At 38.4% G+C, this 22,480-nt stretch overlaps 1 protein-coding gene across 4 annotated transcripts in view; it reads right to left on the bottom strand.

Moving 5' to 3' along the window:
• LOC127634921 (neuropilin-1a) overlaps positions 1-12,596 on the bottom strand; it is an 82,516-nt gene extending 69,920 nt beyond the window's left edge. For 3 of the 4 annotated variants that reach the window (XM_052114676.1, XM_052114678.1, XM_052114680.1), the window contains exons 1-2: positions 11,746-12,595; positions 9,777-9,951 (exon numbers count right to left, since the gene is read on the bottom strand). In XM_052114676.1, the coding sequence (XP_051970636.1) occupies positions 9,777-9,951; positions 11,746-11,812 (242 nt within the window). In that variant the 5' untranslated portion in view covers positions 11,813-12,595. Of the gene's footprint in view, positions 1-9,776; positions 9,952-11,745 lie in introns of all 4 variants that reach the window. The other variant, XM_052114677.1, reaches the window with a different exon arrangement.
• Positions 12,597-22,480: the final 9,884 nt, after the last annotated feature.

The raw sequence follows: 22,480 nt of genomic DNA, 5'->3' as shown, positions 1-22,480 counted from the left end.
TGAAGCTCATAGAATCACACACTCTAGAGTTCACACACTGAGAGAACCAGGTGGTGTGTTGCTTTCCTTCCGTCGCAACTCCATTGCATTCCATTGTAGAGCGGGCAAAGTGTGAGCATGTATATGTGTGGTGTCTTGTTGTGTGACAGTTTGATCAAAGCGCCAGTGCCAAAGTTTGGAGGGCAAACTGACCTCTCCATTCACAAACCTACATTGACTCTGCCAACTTGGAGACATCGTCAAAGGTAATCAGCTCAGTATGCATGCTAAGACTGGCAGACTTGTTAAAAATTGGTGAAGAGGAGAAGATAGGAAGGATTCACAGACTTAAGCTGGCATCAAGGCTGAAACATTACAAGAGCACTAAATCCCACCAAGGGGTTTATTTAAAAACAGGCCAGTTTGCAGTGTGACTACTCTATGTAATAGCAAATTATAGTGTGTGAAAACTACCACCTTCGCACACAAACAAACCCCCTAAAAGGAACACCAACCCACTGAAAGACAAGACCAAGAGAAAAGCAAACAAAAGTGGTGGCGAGCGACGTGTGAACTGCCTCAACCCAGTCAGACAGCCCTTTTCCCCATTCATCACTGTCTCTTTCTAACCATCAAACTCACTACTGACGCTTTCGAGAAAAAAAAAAACGAAGATTGACGACCCTCGGCTACACTCACCATTAGATCTCACCACCTAATTTACCACAAAAGACAACATCTTCAAAAATACACATTGAAAATCTCACTTTGCAGTCTTAGTATGGTGCCCAAGTGGAGCTGAACCATGTCAATCCCAAATCCCTGCTCAACCAGTCCCTTATGCTCAGAGCGGTGTGGGCTGAACTATAGCTGGGTAGAAGCCCCATCAATCAAAAATAAAGGGTCATTTGTGGCTCTGGCAGCAAACTAAACAAGGCCAGCATGTGCAGACATGGTGCATTAGCTCTCCAACAGGACCACATCAATTAAAGTTTAAACCTTATGATGTTCTCCAGGGGGGCTTTAAAACCAAGTTGTCTTGAAACAGATATTGAACCAATTTGCTGAGACCCTCAACCATTGGTTCCTCAGAAGTGAGATGTCCACTCATTTGCTCTTTCCCTGTGAAGAGTTCCACATTTGAGCCTTTGCATGGGAACTTGACCTGGTACCAATGAGGTTGTGTTTCATCCAAACAACCTCTGAGGTGTATATTCCACTGTCTGTATGCATATTGTATAATTATGGTTCCTGTAGCTCAAATTGTACAGTATGCTGCTAGAAGTGACAAGGTTATGAATTCAAATTGCAAGGAACATGCATATTGATAAAACGTGTACCTTAAAGCACTGCAAGTCGCTTTAGATAAATGATTAAAGTAGGCCTGTTGATTTCATGTTAATTTAGTGTGATTAATTATATAAAAAAATAATCTGTTAAAGAAAAATAACACAAAATATCCTCCTGATCTGTATATAAATTCCGGAATATCATTATGTATTTTGCTACCATTGGAGCAATACATATAACTATATATAAAGTACATGTTTTTCCAAGGCTCATCAGCAGGGGTCAGTCAGCGCGCCTCAAAAAACCTCACAAGCAGCGCAGCCACAAAACATGAGCTTGTCACACATGACATGATCTTGACAGCTGGATGAAGCACAACAGAATTCAATTCAGAGTTTTTTTTTTACTTGCCGTAGCATCCTAAAAATGCAGCTTTATGACGTTAAATACAAGTGAGATGCTCCAAAGTCTGTCGTTCGCACATGTACAGTATATAGTTAAAAATAGTGCAGATGGAATGCGAGGAGACGTCCTGTGAGAACAGGGCAGATTGACAAATTCAATTGCAAAAAGGATTACTGAGGACTGTAGGCTTTTGTTCAACGATATAGGAATAAAAAAACAAAACATAATATTCTATAAGACACATTTTGTATAGTCTAATCAATTCTTTACTTGTATTAATCTGAATTATTATATTATTATATTATGCATATTACAATAAATGTATTATTATTTTAATTATTATGTATTAGTTTTAATGAATTATCTTTATTTGGATACCTTTCTCACCAAATATAAAATATGGGATTCATTGCGATTACTTTTTTAATAAATGCTATATTGAATGCAAATGCATAGGTAAAGGGATAGTCCACCCAAAAATAAAATGTTAATATGTCAATTTACTTCCCTCATGTTGTTCTAAACCCATATTACTTTCTTGTGGAACACAGTGCATCCTTCTTTCCATACAATGAAATTGCGTCAGTCCCTAACATTCTGCCAAAAATCTCTTTTTGTGTTCCCTTGGAAGAAAGACATGAGGGTGAGTGAATAATGACCAACGTTTTCATTTTGGGTGAACATAGCCCATGAGAAAAATATATAATTAAAATGGTAGAGCTCAGATTTCAAAATGTTGATCCAGAGGTGAGATTAACAAGTTGTTCTGACTGTGTAACTTGTGCAAATCTGAAGAACATCTTGAGCTGGAACAAAATCGAAATTAGCAACATGATTTTCTCAGCTGTGACGGCTCACAGTGGAGACAGGAAAATTCCATATTGGGAAGGTTGTTCTGCCTGGAAAGCTGGGGAGGCCTTTGCCAAATTCCCTTTAGAAGCTTCATCATTCTTTTGTCAGTGTAGGGGAATTTGGGGATCTGTTAATGTCTACTGTGCTTAACTGTGAGAAAGGAGGAGGTTTGTTATTCCTTCATTAATGCCTAATAGATTTTTCTCACACCTTTGAGCCTCTCTTTCTTTAAAGCTGCATTCATCCACCTCTATCTTGCACATCATGTGGTGTTTTTATTTGAATCTTTTGCTTTTTCACATCCTGTCCTCCCTTCTGCCTCCACCTCTTTATCCACTCACATTCTAACACTCTGTTCCTCTTCTTCCCCACTTCCCTGCTTCATCACTCTCTCCACCCTTCATAGATAAGCTCACGCAGAGCAGCGAAGTGCCTGGCCTTTCTGAGAGCGAGACGGAGAGAGAGTGAACGAGGAGGACATGAATCAAGCCTGTGACAGAACGGCAGGGAGGACAGCAGATGTCATGGAGAGAGAGCTTTTCAATCAGCCTGTCCTTCCAACACACAGGCCAAGGTGAAGAAAACCCCTTGCCCTGACACACACTCACAGAAACACACATGTAGAGGATACATAACACTTTAATCTCCCTCATTAGGCAGACCACTTTACAACCTCCAGTCCTTAGACGAGAGGGTTAGATGGCCAAGGAGAATATTAGGAGATAAAATGAATGCCAAAGAGTGAGACAGGAGTGACCATGGTGAGAGAGAAAAAGAAAGAAAGCAAATAACGACTTGCATAATAATGATGCACAATGAAAATGTATGGCTTCTGAAGACAATTTAGCATTAGGTCACGGTTTCTAACTTCTCATTTCACACAGGTTTGGAACAACGTTTACATTTTTGAGTGAACTATACCTTTAACTACATCTCAAGTTTAGGGTCTCCCCAGACTGTACGCTTACTTGTAAGTTTTCCAATGTTTATGTCTCGTTCTCCATCTGGACTGGCTTTAGCAACACCAGCTCACTCTTTCTCCATATGACAGCTGCTGCCTGCTTTACAGAATCCAATCCAATACCAGAACAAATGAGATTTAGAGGCAGTCAAGTGACAAGAAACAACCTACAATCTTCGCTTTCTTTCTCCTCAGCGGCACAAAGCACATCAGCTATTACAGAAACAAAAAATGTCATCTTCGTGAGACAGAACAGAAGCGCTACACCAGATTAACAGCCACAGAACAAGTCAAGCACGGCCCTCTGCCTCTGATCAACTGTTCAGTAAAGGCCAGGGTCATATCGGCATTGCTTTTGATCTGCTTAGCACTTCCCTGACCCTTTATGAGAATAAATTGTCAAGCTTATGTTTGTTAACAGTGGCCATAAGTATTTGAAACAATCTCAGTCAGCTCAGGCCCTTCTACAGTGCAGAGGTCACAGCATTCCCTGCCTTTAACAACCCTCGTCAGGCGAGGATGAAAGCAGCCCTGGTACATTCCAAACTTCTTTAAGTTTGCCCTTCCATGACAACCACTGATGAATGATCATGCCGTTCGGCTCTCTCTGTGTTTACTTGTGTTAGGGAGGAGCGGAGAGGGCCAGTGTTGGGTGTCTGGATGAGGCAAGAAGAGTTACGCTTGTTCCCAGCCTTGCTTTGGTACCTCTCAGCAGGAGAGAGGAGACTCACAGGCCCCTGTCTCACTGGAGCCCACACAAACAAAGGACCAAGACCAACATGAGTTAAAGACCTGTGTTGATATTTAAACACTAGAGAGATGTACTGCTTTACCCCTTCATTTCATTTTTCAGCATTCAGTTTCTGTTGTGCTTTCTTTAACATACAGTGGTTTCCAAAAGTCTGAGACCAAATTGGAAATCTGAGATTTATTTGTATTATTTGTCTTGGCCGCTAATCAAACATAAGCATATTTGTGACATCAACCATGTTAATTCTGTTGCACAAAAGGTCAGATTTCCTTGCATCCATTGAAACACACAAGATATTCTTTGGAACATTTTCAAATCATGCTGGATAACATGGATCATCAGGAGTGCATTCCATCATGAGTGCATGCTGACATTAATGCAATTGGTTGATTAACAAAAATTAAATAAAATAATAATAATAATTTAGACTCGTCCCTCATTTATTAAAAAAAGTGGTTACATTAAAGGCATATTCCAGGTTTAATACAAGTTAAGCTTAATCGACAGCATTTGTGGCATAATGTTGATTACCACACAATTTATTTTAACTCGTCCCTCCTTTTCTTAAAAACAATTCAAAAATATAAGCACTTACAATGGAAGTGAATGGGGGCCAATTTTTTTACATTAAAATACTAATTGGTGTAAAGTATAGCCACAAGACATACAAAGTATGCGTGTAAAAATGATTTCCCAGGTGAAAAAGACGTACAATTAAGTGTATTAAAAATGTACTTAAATATGTTTTTAGTACAATACAAATATAATGTAATGCATTTTTAATACACTTAATTGTACGTCTTTTTCACCTGGGTTGAGTGTGATAAAACCCTAAAATGACTGTTAAAATTACGATTATACTGCCTTTAAACCCTCCAAAAATTGGCCCCATTCACTTCCATTGTAAGTGCCTCACTGTAACCTCCATTTTTGCTTTTTGTTTTTTAAGAAAAGGAGGAACGAGTCAAAATGATTTTTTGTGGTAATCAATATTACGCCACAAATGCTGTTGATTGAGCTTAACTTGTATTGAACCCGGAACATTCCTTTAAGGCACTTACAATGGAAGTGAATGGGGCAAGTCCATAAACATTAAGATACTGTTTCAAAAGTATAGCAAGAAGACATAAACATTATATGTATTAAAATTATTTTGGTGTGATACCATCGCTTACTAACCTTATCTGTGTAAAGTTACATCTAACATTATAACTTTGATGTCCTGACGTAATGTCTTTAAAACCTAGAATCTGGAAAAAACACTGTAAAGTCGCTAAATATCTGATTTTGTCACACTGAAAAATTTTTAACATGTATAATGTGTACGTTTTGTGGCTATACTTTTGAATCCATGTTTATGGACTGAACAGATTCCATTCAATTACATTTTCAATTCTGATAGTATAATTTGTAATGAAAGTTTGGGAGGACAGCAGTTCTGATATTAGAAAACGGCAAAATAGAAGCACTTTCACTTGCAACCTCAGACTTTTGAAATACACTGTAAGTAAACACACTCCAAATCATCGAGCAGCCACTGCACGAGTCTGTATATGAATTAAACAAAACTGTCTTTATGAAACAACCCATAACTGAATCAATTTACTATTAGTGTCTCCATGTCTAATCAGCTTTGTCCTCATCTCTGAGCAACAAAGATACAGGATGTGTGGTTTGTGTGGTATGTCAAGAGTGTACTTGCTCAATCTACAGGACATGTGGTGCTTTGTGGGCTGACCCAGCAGGGCGGCACTGAAGGTGGGTCACTGTTAGGAGTAGCTGAGCTTTCAGGCTTAGGGTTACCACGATGGCATAGGCCTACAATGGACTATTCTCAAGCATGTGTTCTCTGAATATTTGCCTTCAAATCCAACCAACTGGTCTAGTTAAGGATTCTCTGACAAGGTAAAAATATAAATGGAAAAGCTTTTATTTAAATTTTTTTGATACATGAAGCTTAGCTACAGTATGTCCTTTGCCTTGTTTAAGCAATTCCTCTGTCTAATGGTTTACCTCACCACTTCAAGACAGAAATCTAACAATTGGGAGGAAATGTTTCCAGTTTTTGTATGGTCAGCGAATTGGGGCATATCAATGATTCATAACACTGTCTGGGGGATGTGTTATCTGCAGAGGTCTGCCTCTGACACAACTTGACACACATACACACACTGTGATCTCACTGAAGTCCATCGGCTTAAGTAACACCAAACACACTATGACATAACCTGAAGTGTTGTTGACCCTTCCATTAAAATCTTTTAGCGGTCAAATCATGACATGAATTAGTACCCGCCCTGTCTCCAAAACCTTGCAAAGAAATGTCCGCCAACCCAATGTCAGCACACCCAGAAAGAGGTTCAAAGAGCGTTCTCTGATTAGCAAAATTCATATCCACAATTATCCATTTTCATTTGAAAAATCCTAAAAGTTTCCTAATGTCATTGTTTTCCGAAGAATGCGGTAATGGAGAGCGTTTTCGAAACGCTTTGTTTTCTGTGGAGGTAATCGCTGTTCTGGTGTGGATGAGAAGCGTAAATGTAGCAAATTCAATATGTTTTTAAACAAAAACCTTTGTGTGGACTAGGCCAAAAAAAGTCCCTGACACAGGTGTGATTTCTCAGGACACATGTTTTATTTCAGGTAGTAGGGACATGTGTTTGTGTGTGTGTGTGTGTGTGTGTGTGTGTGTGTGTGTGTGTGTGTGTGTGTATTTATTACTTTGTGGGGACCAAATGTCCCCATAAGGATAGTAAAACCCATCATTTTTGACGTTGTGGGGCCATTTTGTTGGTCCCCATGAGGAAAACAGCTTATAAATCATACTAAATTATGTTTTTTGAAAATGTAAAAATGCAGAAAGTTTTCTGAGAGGGTTAGTGGTAGGGTTAGGGTATAGAATATATAGTTTGTACAGTATAAAAACCATTATGTCTATGGAAAGTCCCCATAAAACATGGAAACCCAACATGTGTGTGTGTGTGTGTGTGTGTGCGCGTGCGTGCGTGCGAGTGTGTGTGTGTGTGTGTGTGTGTGTGTGTGTGTGTGTGTGTTTAAAGGTATATGTTACAGCACCTTTAAGTAAAGAGACTTCAATCCAAACATTTGTTTAGTGAAGGCCAGTTTTCCACTCAAACCTCAAGGTTACATTTCAGTGTTACAGAACCTTGATATTCGCCAATGTGTGTGAAAGGCAAACAGGCTTTGTCCATTAATTTCACTTAAGGTCTTATTTTTCTCTTGTATTCCTCTCTCGATCCATCCATTTCCCCTCAGCACAAATAAAAACAAACATATGTGACATCATCATAAACGTGCAATACAAAGGCTGATCGGCCAGTTGTTGTTTTTTCACCAGTGGACATGAAGCATTTCTTGTTTGCTTTGCTTATATAGGACATGATATGCTGAGCATGTGCGTTCCATTTGCTGCTAATTAGATCACAAGCGGTGCACCGAAGCGTGTGTTGTAGCTTCCCTCCCTCGGCAGTCCATCTGATAAAGAAGCCATTTCGGCCATCAACAGTTTCCATTATGCAAGAGGAGCTTAATGTGTGTCCAGCTGAATCTGGGAGTAAAAAAAAACACCCCCAATCTGCAGAAACCAGATACAAGTCTATCTCAATGTCTATCTGGTCTTCAAATTCAATTAGTGATTGGGGGTGTCCATTTCTTAACTTTCGGCCAATTATGAAAGTTTGACTGGTAATGGATGGAATTGGGGAGATTACAGAGTGGAACTAAAACCCAGTGAAAGGCATGTGTTGCCTTGAGGATACATTTCAACCACAGCACATGGTAGGATAGGGAAGAAATGCCTGGAGCAGAGCAGGCATAATGACAAAACCAAGAATAACGATGACATTTGGCAAATGGTACAAAGAGCATTAAAATACAATAATACCTGATAAAGCCATTTAGATATTTTAGGTAATGCAAAAAGAGATACAAAACTATTTACCAAGGAATATGCATCAAGATGTTCACAGAAAAATGACTTCAGCTTGTTTCTCATCGTATGCCTTCTGAAGACTTGGAATATGATGCACAAATCACATGGAAAACTTTTATTATACTTTCGGGTTCTTTTGAGTTATTCATAAGAATGAAAGTCATACCAGTCTATTACAACATGAGGGTGAGTAAATTATGACAAAATCTTCATTTTTGGGTAAACTATCCCTATTATTTGACATACGTCTAAGTGAAACATGATATTCAATGAGAGAGAAAGAAATGTAGGGCTGGACTTCATCCATATGGAAATTGATTGGATCATGAAAAATGGGTGTTGCGTTCAAAAAGTCAGGCAGTTGGAGGGGTTAAGAAATAAAAGGGATATGTAACATTAGCCAAAAACAACATTTTTTGCAGAACAAAATTATTTCATTTGATGAAAGATGAATTGTGCTCCGTAAGATCAAGAACATACATTAAAAAAGTAAATACCATTTTTACTTAAACTGTAAAAAGACTTTGTAATCTTAAATGTATTCTATTAAATGACCTGCACACCTCAAAGAGCTCACGTTAAACTCAGATGGAGTCATTTATTTCCACTGACCGCTTTAAGGGCTAAATGTGCAATTCTTTAACTCGGCTTGTTCGAACACAGGAAAACCATTGCTGGGTAATTTCATTAGGAGGGCTCATCATGTCCTCACCATGTGTCTGTCCACACTCCATTCACTCTGAGTATCCCCTGGTTGAAGACTGTGTATGTGTGTGTGTGTGTTGTGATAGGAGGGGGGGTTCTGCTCATTTCTGGGCAGAGAAACCTGAACTCTCAGAAGAAACGGACCCCCTATGAGCAGACAGCGCTGGGTCATCTTGGGCTGTAAATCTCTGTAGGTTTACAGGGCCATAAAAAGGTAAAGATCCTGATAAACGGTCCCGATTATACAAGGCATTCAACGCACACAAAAGACTCCAGGCGGAAGACTATATGGGTGGAGGGGATACAGTAACAGAGCCGACCACACTCTCTGACAGTACAATGATGTCCCTCAGACCCGCCAGCACAAACAAAGGAAACAGACGAAAAGAGAAGGAGAGAGAGAGAGCGAGAGAGAGAGAGAGAGAGAGAGAGAGAGAGAGAGAGAGAGAGAGAGAGAGAGAGAGAGAGAGAAAGAATTGTACATACTGGAAACAACCTAGACCATCCAAACCACAAGTCAACAGTTAAATAATGATGATCATAATACTACAAATCAGCTTTTAATCCCTTCTGGAAAAATGTGAAAAGTTATCGTTTAACCTATTGGCATCACAAAATTGACAAATCAATATGTTGAAAGAAACTCCAACACATTGTGAAGGTTTACACTAAGTGTAAAGGTGTTCTCTTAAAATGTGTTTATAACACATTTACAAAAGTATCAGGAGATACAACATGGGGGAATGCCAATGATATCAACACAACCACAGAAAGCCAAGCACTTCCGAGACACTCTCTCAATGAGGGATGTCTTGAACATAGTGAAGCACGGCCAGCAGGAGGCGCACCTCCACACAAAATCGTGAATCCAGAACACTCACTTGCACTCTCGGTCCTCCAGGTCAAAGTGCGGGTTGAAGTTGATCAAAATCCTCTGGTTCGGTCCAGGAGCTGTAATCACCCATATGCATTTCTGGGACGGGTAGTATGACACCGGATAACCGGGTGAGGTGAGGTAATTTGCGCTTGAGATTCTGATATTATCCCCACATTTGTCTGAAAGAAAAGGACAACTTTATTTATTCTATATTAATTATATCTTAATAGCATAACTCGAGCCGTGGACATCCAAAAAAATGAAATCCTTAAGACAATGAAAAACACAAAAGTAGCCTAAATAAAATGCTATTTTTGTATTATTCGGTGGGCTGCTCTCCACAATGCAGACTCACTTCATGTGACATTATGTTAGCTAAGCAACTGGTTTATTTTTGAACACTAAATACAATACCGCTACTGTGGTTTGGAGATTAATATGACTATGCCGTTTCTCTCCAAACAAATTCACCCAAACAGAACAAAATCGCTAGTCATTTCTGCCCTGTATCTCAGCTGTAAATAAAGGCTTGATAGTTTCACCTACATTTAATATCATGATGTGGTAGGAAAGTATAACTTTCTCTGTGGCAATTTTATTTATTTGCACTTTCATATCCTCACCAGCTAATCAACTTTGAATGTCATAATAATTCCTAAAGTTCTTATCCAAACATGCGGAGTAACGCATTGCGCAGAATTTAGCAGAGATGTTTACATAAACGCAAACGCAATGAATCTGATAAATGATTCATTTCAATGTAAATGTTATTTATTATTTATTAAATATACGAAAAACACGACTTATGATGCAAAAGACATTTGAATGTCTTTCTGAGGATCTGGAGGAGGAGTTTTTCAGGCTTAAGTTTCATACAAATATAATACAGCTGGCCAGTTTTATAACTGTATGGGTTACATTATGGATTACTATGGTGAGGTTAAAATTGGTGAAATGCTCAAACACCTGGAGTGAGAAGAATCACACCATTAAACTTTACTATTATATGCTGTACTTTCAAGTGCTTTGAGTAGGGCACATTGAATTGTTTACATATTATTTTAATTCAAGAACTTGGAGAGTGACTTATCGGCCCATGTGCTCTTTGGTGACTTGGAGACCCTCTTTGGTGTCCAAACATACATAAAAGTTATAATAATTCAAAGACATCAAGTTTGAATCCTTTTTGTCTTTATGAGAAACATTTAAGGAACTTTTTCCCACATACGCGCAACTGAGTTTATGAGTCGAGCAATAGAAAACAAATCAATAACATTCATTGAATAATAAAAAGGCTACAATTAAAACACTTGACACTATAAAATGACATAGTTAATAATAACTTTTTCTAAGCGTTTAAAACTTGGATATGTTTCACTTAACCTATATTTATATTTATGATTGATGGGGCAAGCATCATTATTTTTAATTCCGATGCGTAATATCAGATCAACCTTTATAGACATGGGTTTCATTTCCCCTAGTTTTCCCATTCTAATTGAAATAATCTTACATTATTATAATTTCGTGAATATTAAAGAGAGGAACAAAAACGTAGAATCAGTAAAAGTTAGTTAAACTTTTGTATAACACTTAATAATAACTTATTATCAGTATCATTCTCAAACATTATGTAATCAGATAATCTGCATTAAAATCTGAATATCGGCCTGTATTCAAATATATGAGTCAGAGGTTCTTGACATTTCTGAACGTAGTACTAATCTAATAAGCATTAAAATGGTTATAATGAAAGTCATTTTAAATTGCAACCACCATTTCAGACCTTGATCCGGTGCTGCTTTCACATAGTTGAAAGAATATCAAATTAATATCACAGTAGGTAAAATGTTGTTGACTGGCAGGTGAGAGAGCAGGTGAACGGTCTAGAATCTCAGACCCTCATAGATCTTTTTTTTCTCAACAAATACTCAGTGAAACAGCACCATATATTAAATTGTATTGACACTCACCATTTTTGACAGCACCGGCAATGAGAAAGATTTCCGTAAATACGATAAACACTAATCCACAATGCATCCTCGATTCCTTGAGTTCTGGATGTGAAAATTAAATCAAAAAGAAAATCCTTGAGTGGTAGAATAGGGATAATTCCTCTCGCGAGTCTCTTGTTTGGTAGAAAGAAACCAAAAGGCTGTAGAAATGTGCTGGTTTTGCGCGTCTTCAGGTCGCTTGCATCCTTCCATTCAGCTCTGGTTTCGTCTGCGCTCTCCCAGACGCGGTCCTCTCTCCTTTGCCATTTCCTTCAGCCTGTTAAAGAATGACAGAGAAAAAAAAACCCCGTTGCAGCTCCTCAAAACAGACGACCAAGCGGACGTAGTACAATCCTGTGCGCACTGAGAACGAGTGGGCTGGGGCGCAGATCGTCTGTATACTTTGGCTAAAAGTGGCTTGGATACGCGATTCAGCCTCCGCGTAGTAACCCGGCGTTCTGCTTAGTCTCAAAATCTGATTTGGGAACACAAACATCTGGCGATTGGCTTTGCCATAACAGAGTCTTAAACTAGGGATACACCCCCTAAATTACAATCGCTTCTCTTCTTCCCAGAGTTTGGTGCGCTGCCTCACTGCTCGCAGGGGATTCTCATTGGTTTGATTACACATATGCAAAACCCGACCTATATGGAGCCCAACCTCTTCTATAAAAGAGACCGGAGACACTGAGCTCGCTCTGAGAGACACCGTCCAGCCCTCACGCATCTCAAACCTCCGCGAAGAGCGCAAGTGTGGCACGGGTGCTGTCTTTTATTTGGATAGAGATGGATTCCTTAAGGACTAATGGGATAGTAAAGTTGCTTACTAAAATAAAATAGTAAAACATTGTGTTACTTACACATATGTATTGTTGTTGTTATTATAATTATTATTATATTTAAATCCCGCACTGTGTTCAATTTGGCACGAATCTGTTTACTAATATGAGGGAAACATAAAGGTTTCCTAACACTTATTAACGATGAAAATTTCACATATTAAAAAAATAATAATAATGGAAATTTGACCACTTACTCAAATCTGTTGCAACCAAGCCTCCATCCTTTCATTGCATTATACCTTCAAATTATGTTGTTTTTATCCATGTATAGAAATAAGCTATGGGAGAACTGAGCGAAGGGACTTCTCGGCTTGCGCGTCTCTAAATCTCTAAATGAATGGATAAGTTGATCGCAAAAGAACGCATCGATTTCGCTTTGGTGCCGGTGCCTTCGTTGAAAACGGAATGAGCATGTCGTTTCAAACGAATCCTCTCAGTTAAGACAAACAATCAACACTTGCCTACAAGCTGTCAAACAAGTTTCAAATCCAGCAGCTACAGTGCGATCCGGTAGGCGCTGTGGTTGCCAAACCCGTGTTATCTTCTGCCCCTCCAAACGAAACAGAGTCTCCCCCAAATCCGTAAACATCAGGCTCGGCTCTGATCACGTCTCCGTCTCCAAAGAAGAGTCAGCCCTTCGCAACACCTTTTGTAGCATATCCTTCATTGGCACGACCCTTCTGCTTTGCGCAACACCAACCAGCCACCGCTGAACTCAAAGCGAGGAAAGGTAGGGTGATAACGTATCACAACAGAGTCTGGCTGCAAGCTTCCAATGAACGTAGGTTCGATGATGCAGTCATTCAAAGAGGTCGATAGCGAGGGACGGGACCGGATAGAAGGCGCAGCGCCGCTTCATTCCTGAGGAATCTGAGAAGTTTTGCGCTACGCTGCGCGGCACGGGCTCCGCTATAGAGCGCTGCTGAGAACTGGAGTCCATCCAGAGTGTCTCACGCCCCTGTTCATTGAGGCTGCCCCGGCAAACTGCCTGCACCATTGTGTACTTTATACAAGCACATAGCATATGTTATATTGTAACCTTTCATGCAAAATAATCAGATTTAAAAGGGCTTAAAAACTGTTTATTATTATTATTATTATTTTATTATTATTTAGGCTATTAGGCTATAATTCTCAAAATAAACATATACTGTATAACATCCTATATGCCATGTCAACAACCAAGAAAAACTGTGTCCAGGTGCAGGTAAACTGGTGCTGTTTTGAAGGCAAATGTTATTGGTTTAGCTTTTTGATGTTTACTGGACTTTGTATGACATTAATTTATTTTTGAAGACATCCTCACTATGCAACATTTTCCACAAGTGCCTAATCAGTGTTGTATAAAGTGTCCATTTGTCATACTTGAGTAAAAGTAAAGTTACCTTCATGGAAACTGACTCAAGTAAAATTTTAAGTAGCTCACGAGAATATGACTTTAATACTTTTACTTAAGTAATTGATATTACATTTTCTTAAGTATCAAAAGTACATGTAAATTGCATAAATTACAGAAGATTTAATTAAACCCACGGTAACTTATTTGATTTGTGGTGCTCACCATTTACTCACCCTCATGCCATCCCAATTGTGTTTGACTTTCTTTCATCAGCAGAACACATACAAATATTTTTAGAACAATATTTCTGCTCTCCACAGGTCAATTCAAAGCACGTGAATGGTGACCAGACAGTTCAAGCTACACAAAGCAAATTAAGGGAGCATAAAGTTATCAATACTACTACAGTGGTTAAATCCATGTCCTCTGAAGCAATTCAGTTGGTTTTGGGTGAGAACAAACCAAACTGTAACTCATTTTCCCTGAATATCTGGCCATTGCAATCTCTAGGCACGATCATGGGTTCAAGCTTGATTTGACTTTCTAGTGCTTGACACATGCACAGAGCCCTAGATGGTGCTATAGGAGGTGTAATCGAGCTTGAAATCCTGATCGTCAAGGAGACTGCTAATGTCAAGATTTATAGTCGCAAAAAGGAGTAATATTTTGGTCTATTCTCACCCAAAACCAATTGGATCTCTTCAGAAGACATTGTTTGAAACCACGGAGTCTTCTGTGTTACTCTGATGCTCAAAAAAGCATATAAATGCAGCATAAAAGTTCTGACCACCATTCACTTACATTGAATTGACCAACATAACATCCATATTCTTCTGAAAATCTTTTTTTGTTTGTGTTCTGCAGAAACTAAATGAAAGCCATACACATCTTGGATCGAATGAGGGTAAGAAAATGATATGAACTATCCCCTTTAATGGTGCATTCAAGTCAAATCAGAATGATCATATTTATGGGCTCTTTTCATTTGGGCCAATAAGCAACCACCCAGAACACCCTGGCAACTGCATAGCAATGTGCTTAAACACAGTTAAAACAACTTAACAGCATAGCAACAACCTGACAACCACCTAGAACACCCTGTCAATTGCAGAGCAATGTGCAAAAAACACAGAAAACAACTTAGCAACAGCTTAGTAACAACCTGACAACCACATACTGTAGCAATATGCCCCAAAATCACAGCAGAGATCACATTGACAACTGCATAGTATGTCCTAGCAACCAAACAGAAAACCCTAGTAAGCACATACTGTAGCATACATGTGCAACAAAGCAAATATAACTGATTAGCAACCATAGGAAACTAGTTTTGCTTAGGCAAAGACCATTTACATCTTCATAATGTTTCAAAATAATTAATTAGTTAATTAATAGTTAATTCACTGTACACTAGGTACGCCTATAAGCTAACTGAAAACAAACTTTCCAAACGCTGGGAAAAAGCTTGTGAAATATGTGGTGCTTTGTCGCGCTCCGGGGTTAGTGTTCTCACATTTGAGAAGTCTGTGAGAGACATGCCTTCCTGACGGCCCCAACCGCCAGACTATAACTCATAAGCGGGCTTCATTGAATCTAATACCTCGCTGAGGTTAACTGCACTGCTGGACAGCGGCTCAACTATGTGCTTTGTCTCCGCACCGTGCTGCTAGCAGACCGTCAGAGAGCCCACAAGGGCAATGCTGAACGAGCTCCGTCCTGCTGAGGAGAATTCTACTACGAGGAAGGGCTTAGCTTATGAATATTACTTAGGCCATGCTACGTTGCTTGGTAACCGCGCGGGAGTAATTCATATTCATGAGCAAAGACAGTCACCAGTAAGTTGATGTTCGGAATAGAATATTAGAGTGTTGCACACCATGCTGACTGATTTATGTCTCAAATATATTTATGGATAAACTATGTGTGAAATAAATAACTAGTATGTGAGGAAAAAAAAAAAAATCTTCACAATCACATTGCATATGCTTTACTTTCTTTTGTCCAGTTTGTGAAAGGGTCAGCTCAATTATCATCATCATATTTTGAAACCCAACTTGACTGTTTTATTATTATTGCATGTTAGGGGAGACCGGGGCACAAACAAACACTTTTTCGTTTTCTAAATTTAGATTGTGTAAATGCACTTGGTGTTCAAATATTTGTCTTTTTTCACATACATTTTACACGTGTCTGGTACAATACGTGGACTTGTTTCATGAATAGAGCGTATAATGTTTTTGACATTTACCTGGTAAAAAGGAAAGTGAAATGTTACAACACCTGTTGTAACAGGTGAGGGGCACGTTGTAACATGACCGTTATGATGGCTTAAAATCCCCCTCTAACAAATTTATCTGATCTAATTAAAATAAATAGAAGATAAACAAAAATATTATGTCAATATAAGCCATTTATTAACTTTGGCATATATAATATAGCAATCATTTTGACACTTGACAATAAATACACAACAAAGCCACAACATTGACTGAATCTGACTGCATGGAATTTGGGACAGTATGAAAAATGCTAATTTTTTAATCTTTCATTGTGATGCTTTCAATATAGCCTTTGCTATATTGAAAGCATCACAACTATAATATGATGGTTTACCTTGTGAATTTTATAGTTTTTTTGAAAATGTACAGTAAGTTTAAATCAGAGGATTGCAACACACTCCAAAAAAGTTGAGACGGGGCAATTTAAGACTAATAACAATTTGACAAGTTGAAATAACAAGGTGATGCGAAACAGGAAATGTTAAACAGGTGAGGCAATTGTGTCATAGGACTGTATACTGTACAAGGAGCCTCCAGAAACAGCCTAGACCTTCAAGAGCAATAATTGAAGATGTGTCAATTTGCCAACAGTTGCTTCAGCAAATAATCCAGCACTTTGAAAATAATGTTCCCCAAAGACAAATTGGAAGGATTTGGGTAATTTCACACTCTACGGTGCACAATATAGTTAAAATATTCAAGGAATCTTGTAACATTTTGGTGCGTAAAGGGCAAGATGAAAACCACTTCTGAATGTGCGTGATCTCGTAAAAAACATAATTCATCTGTAACAGATATCACGAACACGGGTTTGGGATTACTTTAGTAAACCTTTGTTAGTCAACACCACTCACTGCTGCATCCACAGATTCAAGTTAAGACTTTACTATGCAAAGCAGAAGCCGTATATCAACACTGTCCAGAAGTGCTGCCGACTTCTCTGGGCTCGGTCTCATCTTAGATGGAAAGTAGAACAGTGGAACTGTGGGTTTTTTTTTGGTCTGACGAGCCAACATTTCAAAAAGTATTTTGAAAAACACAGCCATTGAGTTCTCCGGGCCAAAAAGGAAAAAGACCATCCAAGCTGTTATTAGCATTAGGTAAAAAAACAAGTGTCTGTTTGGGCCAGGGGTGTGTCATTGCCCATGGCATGGGGAACTCGCACATCTGTGAGAACACCATGAATGCAGACAGATATGTAAAAATTTGGAGCAACAGATATTGCCATTAAGCACCGTCTTTTCCAGGTACATCTCTGCATTTTCCAGCAGGACAACTTCAAACCACATACTGCCTGGATTATAAATTCATAACTGTGTAAACCGAGAGTGTGGGTGCTAGGTTGGCCTGCCTGCAGTCCCGACCATCTCAAATTGAGAATGTGTGGTGCATTATGAAGTACATTAAATGGCAATGAAGACCCCATACAATTGTGCAGCTAAAGACCTGCATAATGGATGAATGGGGGAAAATTCCACTTTCTAAACTTAAAAAACTTGTGTCTTCAGTGCCCAAATGCTTAATAAGTGTTATTAGAAGAAATGGTGATGTTTCACAGTGGTAAACACTTGACTGTCCCAACTTTTTTGGAGTGTGTTGCAATCATCTGATTTGAAATTACTGAACATTTAAAAAACTATGAAATTCACAAGGTAAAATATTAAATTGTAGCGGCCAAACATAGAGGTATGTGATATTATGCAAATCTACAATTAAAGTGAATTTGGAGTGCTTTAAATATAATATGCTCAACGAACAACAAACATAGAGCACATATGTCAGCTAGGGCACCAGATAGATAGAATTTGTGTCTATTGAGCAAAGAACTGCTCTGAAACCATATGTGTATTACACTGAGCCAGTTTACATGTATTTAAGAAAGCACTACACACTACTGACAAAACAGCTGTGCCCAAAAATATTTCATAGTGGGCAGCACATTCGGACTATTTCTTTATTTAATTCAATCGCAGCTCCAGCATTTTGATGATCACACTGGGTCATATCACGATTTCGATTTTATTTCAATTAATCGTTTAGCTCTAGGGCGGAGTTACCTGGCCGTGATGCTGGCCTGACAAAACAATTGTAAATAATGGAGAATGTACAGTAGCATCTATACTGTACTATATAATTCAATGAAGACAGCACCTTAAAATTGTAAGTTGAGTGGTTTACCTTCACCACATGCTATGTGAATACTTACATTGTTCAAGTGCTAAACTCACGATGGCTAATGTGCTAAAGCAGAGGCAACACATTGCATGCGTTTGAAACGTCACTTCTGTAAGCTGTTAAACGAAAAATGCTTCTGTTGTGTTCCATTTGGGACCACACTACACTTTTAAAATTCACACTGTATGGCTGAGTGCATAGTGTATATTTTAAGTGCATAGTGTATAGTGCGTCATTTGAGACACAGCTAAGGGGTTATTTCTGTTCATTCATCACACTAGAAATGGAGGCTGAATTTAAGCGTCGCAGGATACAGGATACACTTCAGAAATAGTAAAATGGTACTGTGTTCTTCTAAACCAGTGGTTCTCAACCGGTGGGGCGCGAGTAGGCTACGATGGAAGGGGAAAAAAAACTGGAAAAAAATTTTTTTGGGGCACATTTTTTTTTATCACTAAACTACTGTCATAAAAAGTTATAGTTTTGTATAGACATAACTCCTGAATAAAAATTTAAATGTGTTTGGACTGATTTAAAAAAAAAGAAGTTTTAAACAAATTTGATTGGTTTGTCGATAGTGAGCGCAAATGCAGGTGATAAGCATAAGCGGTTTCATTAAGCGAGTCATTGAGTCGTTCATTCAAACGATTTGTTCAAACGGCCGATTCATCAAGAATGAGACAGATGTTTGTGAATGGGTCATTAAATCTTTGACTCAACCGATTCGTTCACAACACTGAATCATTCAAAACACGATTGAGTATTGCTGTGAGATGCGCTATGGCTATGCTGTGATCTTTGTTTGGATTCATCGGATCTATTTTCGCTGCTAAAATAGACCAAAACAGTCATTATTTTGTCTAAAATGTAAGTGACTTAATATTATTAACTTGTTTGTTGAACTGTCATATGAAATCAGTGTCACATTTTCAATCGTGAGGTGATGGTAAATGAAGTGATGGTCAATTGTCAGCTCTCTTGGTCGATCAGGTCGGTGTGATGTATGTTGCTGAACTGTATTCAAATGTTATAAATATAAAAACACCACATTTTGAAATTTAACTGCAGTATTTCAATTTAGTTTATTTGTGTGTGCTGCACTCATAGACTTTAGAAAACGAGCTCATTTGTTTGATTTCAACCTGTATTTGCAAGGCCGCGAAACTCATATTTTGCTCCTTGCAGACAAAGTGCACACCTTCACACAAAAACTAGACCTCTGGCATGGCCGCATCAGTCGAGGGAACTGCGCCATGTTCCCCAGCCTTACAGACTTTATCACTGATGCAGGCACGTCACACGATTTCTCCTCCCTATTTCAATCAGCGTCTGAGCACATGTCAGCAATGAGAAAACAATTTGTGACGTACTTTAAAGAGGATTATCGCTCTTTTGCGTGGGTTCGAGATCCGTTTGTGTGCACAGCAAACGAGCTATCAATTGATATGCAGGAACAGCTTATTGAGCTGAAGAGTGACAGTAGACTGAAGGAACTCTTTAGCTCCTGCCCTCTTTCGTCATTCTGGGCAGCATTGATGCAGGAATACCCTGAACTCTGTGACGTCGCCTTGAAGATTCTCCTTCCTTTCACGTCGACATATTTGTGTGAGGCAGGATTCTCAAAAATGACTGCACTCAAAACTAAATACCTCAATCGTGCACAAATCGAGGATGATTTGAGGCTATGTTTATCAAACATTGAGCCAAGAATTGAGGATCTTTGCAAGGCAAAGCAGGCTCAGGTCTCACATTAACATCACCTACCAGCAAGCTTCTGTAAAAAATGCAGATGATGCCTACTATTAGACCTAGTAATAATAACAATAATAAAGCATAAATTAATATCAGAGGTCTGGTGCCAATTCCCAATTATAGCAATAGCCTAGTAATGATAATAGGCCTACTGATGATGATAATAATAATAATAATAACAACAACAATAAAGCATGTAACCTCATATAATTCTATAGCAATAGCCTAGTAATGATGATAGGCCTACTACTACTCATAATAATAATAATAATAATAATGCCTGCAAGCTCACATTAGAAGTCTGGTGCTACTGCCAATTATAATAATAATAATAATAATAATAATAATAATAATAATAATAATAATACTAACAACAATAAAGCATGGGGCGGGGCGGGGGGCACTGGGGCCCCAACTGCAATGAACCAGCTTTGGGGGGGCCCAGCTTGCAAAAGGTTGAGAACCCCTGTTCTAAACAGTCATTTTTCAGTCTGAAAAATATAATTAAGACAACCACACATTCACATTATCAGGTCGTATTTAAAACTTGAAAGGGAATCAAGGCTCATGTGTTACACTTAGGGAACTGTGAGATTTTATTGATCACATGGAAATGTAGGCTGCTGTATGAAAAGAATGGAAAAGTTCTTATCTTCTTTTTCTTTACTGAAAGAATTTTGTTGTTGGTTGATGTTTGTCAAGAATGTGGCCACGTTTGTCCAGTCATTGACCTATTGTTTTTTTATACAGAAAGGATGTGTAAATGCATTGCTCAGCAAATGCTAATCTGCTGCCACTGAGGGGAACTCAGATGTTATAAACAAATCAACTTCCATTGTGATTGTGTCAGGGTCATATTGACTATTTGAGGGTATTTCTTCCAGGAACCCAGCAGCCATTCGAGTGTGAACTCGAACATGCCAATTCATATAAAATTCAGATTTTACTGAAATAAAAATCTGACAATATTCAATTAGTTTTTTTATATAAGATTTAGGGGAACATTCAAATGAAAGGAATAGCCAAGTTTACCCCAAAAATTAAGTTCAGTCATTGTTTATTCATTATCATTCTGTTCCAAACATGTGTGCTGTTTTAAACAACATCAGGGTGAGAAAATAATGACAGTTATTCTATGATAGATATGTTTCTAAAATAAAAATAATTCATCAGTTTAATACCAATCACTATTTAGTCATTCCAGCCACTTTGAAGATAGAACAGAAGTATGGAGAGGGTGAAAGAAAGAGGGAGCCTTTTCATCAAATTGTGTTTGACTCCACTCTATTCTCTGGGGTGCAATAAGGCTTTGTAATAATGTGATTGAGTAATTTCAGAGAGTCTTCTGCTGCCATATCTGAAACGGTGGTGGTTCTGCTGGAACAATGGAAAGTCCATTGAACAAATTTGTTCCTTCCTGTCCTAAGTTATCTTTCATACATTCCTGAGGAATAATTAGCACTGAACAAAAGCACGTGTTCCATTTGTCTAAGTGCATTTGTATTCCGTTTATGTGCATATTCTTTAAATTCAAAGTAACCTCAAAAGGCTATTAATATAGCATTTTCTGTATTAATTAAAAAGGGGTCATATGGCCACCCATTCTGGCGTGTCAAGTTTTTGCTTTCACTCGCTTAATAAACGTCATGATAATTTTAGCTTTACTTCTAAATGAGAGGGTGTGCTGATTCTCATATCATGTCTGCCAATGTTGAAGCCACATGAAAGATTTGGTTTGTTTATTTTTTAGGTTTTGGACGGCTTGTGCTAATAAAATAACATATACCGCTTTGAGTCTCTAATGTTCACTTGCATCTGGGGTGAAACAGCACTATAAAAAGCTAATATAAGGGACTGGCAGACACTATTTGCAAGAACCGAAAATGCTCAAGTGTTACTGTCTTCTATGTATTCATAACTTAAAAAAAAAAAAAAGCAATGGAATACAGCTGTGGCAAATTGCTCCATATGCCACACCATGTTATGCTTGACATTTTGACTTCAAATTTGCACCAAAGACCAATTTGTATATGCACAGACATTTATCTAAATGTGTGAGAGTTATTATGCATCCAGAAAATGTTATTACATTAGTTAACACCACTGGCAGCTGTAGGTGATTATTCTACACATGCACAAACCTACCCACTTTTGCACACATACCCACAACACACCACTTGTATTTTCCTCAGAAAATGTAAAAATCTAGTTTTATTTCCTCAAGTTATGGAACAGTTGTGCAAGCCTTGGATGAATATGAATAATACATTTTTATTAGAGGTTTGCTTAAATCTGTGTGTCTGTGTGATGTTTCATATGGGGTAAAC

The sequence above is a fragment of the Xyrauchen texanus genome, chromosome 42 (genome assembly GCF_025860055.1).
Source record: "Xyrauchen texanus isolate HMW12.3.18 chromosome 42, RBS_HiC_50CHRs, whole genome shotgun sequence".
In the NCBI taxonomy this organism is placed as follows: Eukaryota; Metazoa; Chordata; class Actinopteri; order Cypriniformes; family Catostomidae; genus Xyrauchen; species Xyrauchen texanus.
The sequence above is the reverse complement of the archived record's forward strand: the minus strand, read 5'-3'. Positions and strand labels throughout refer to the sequence as shown.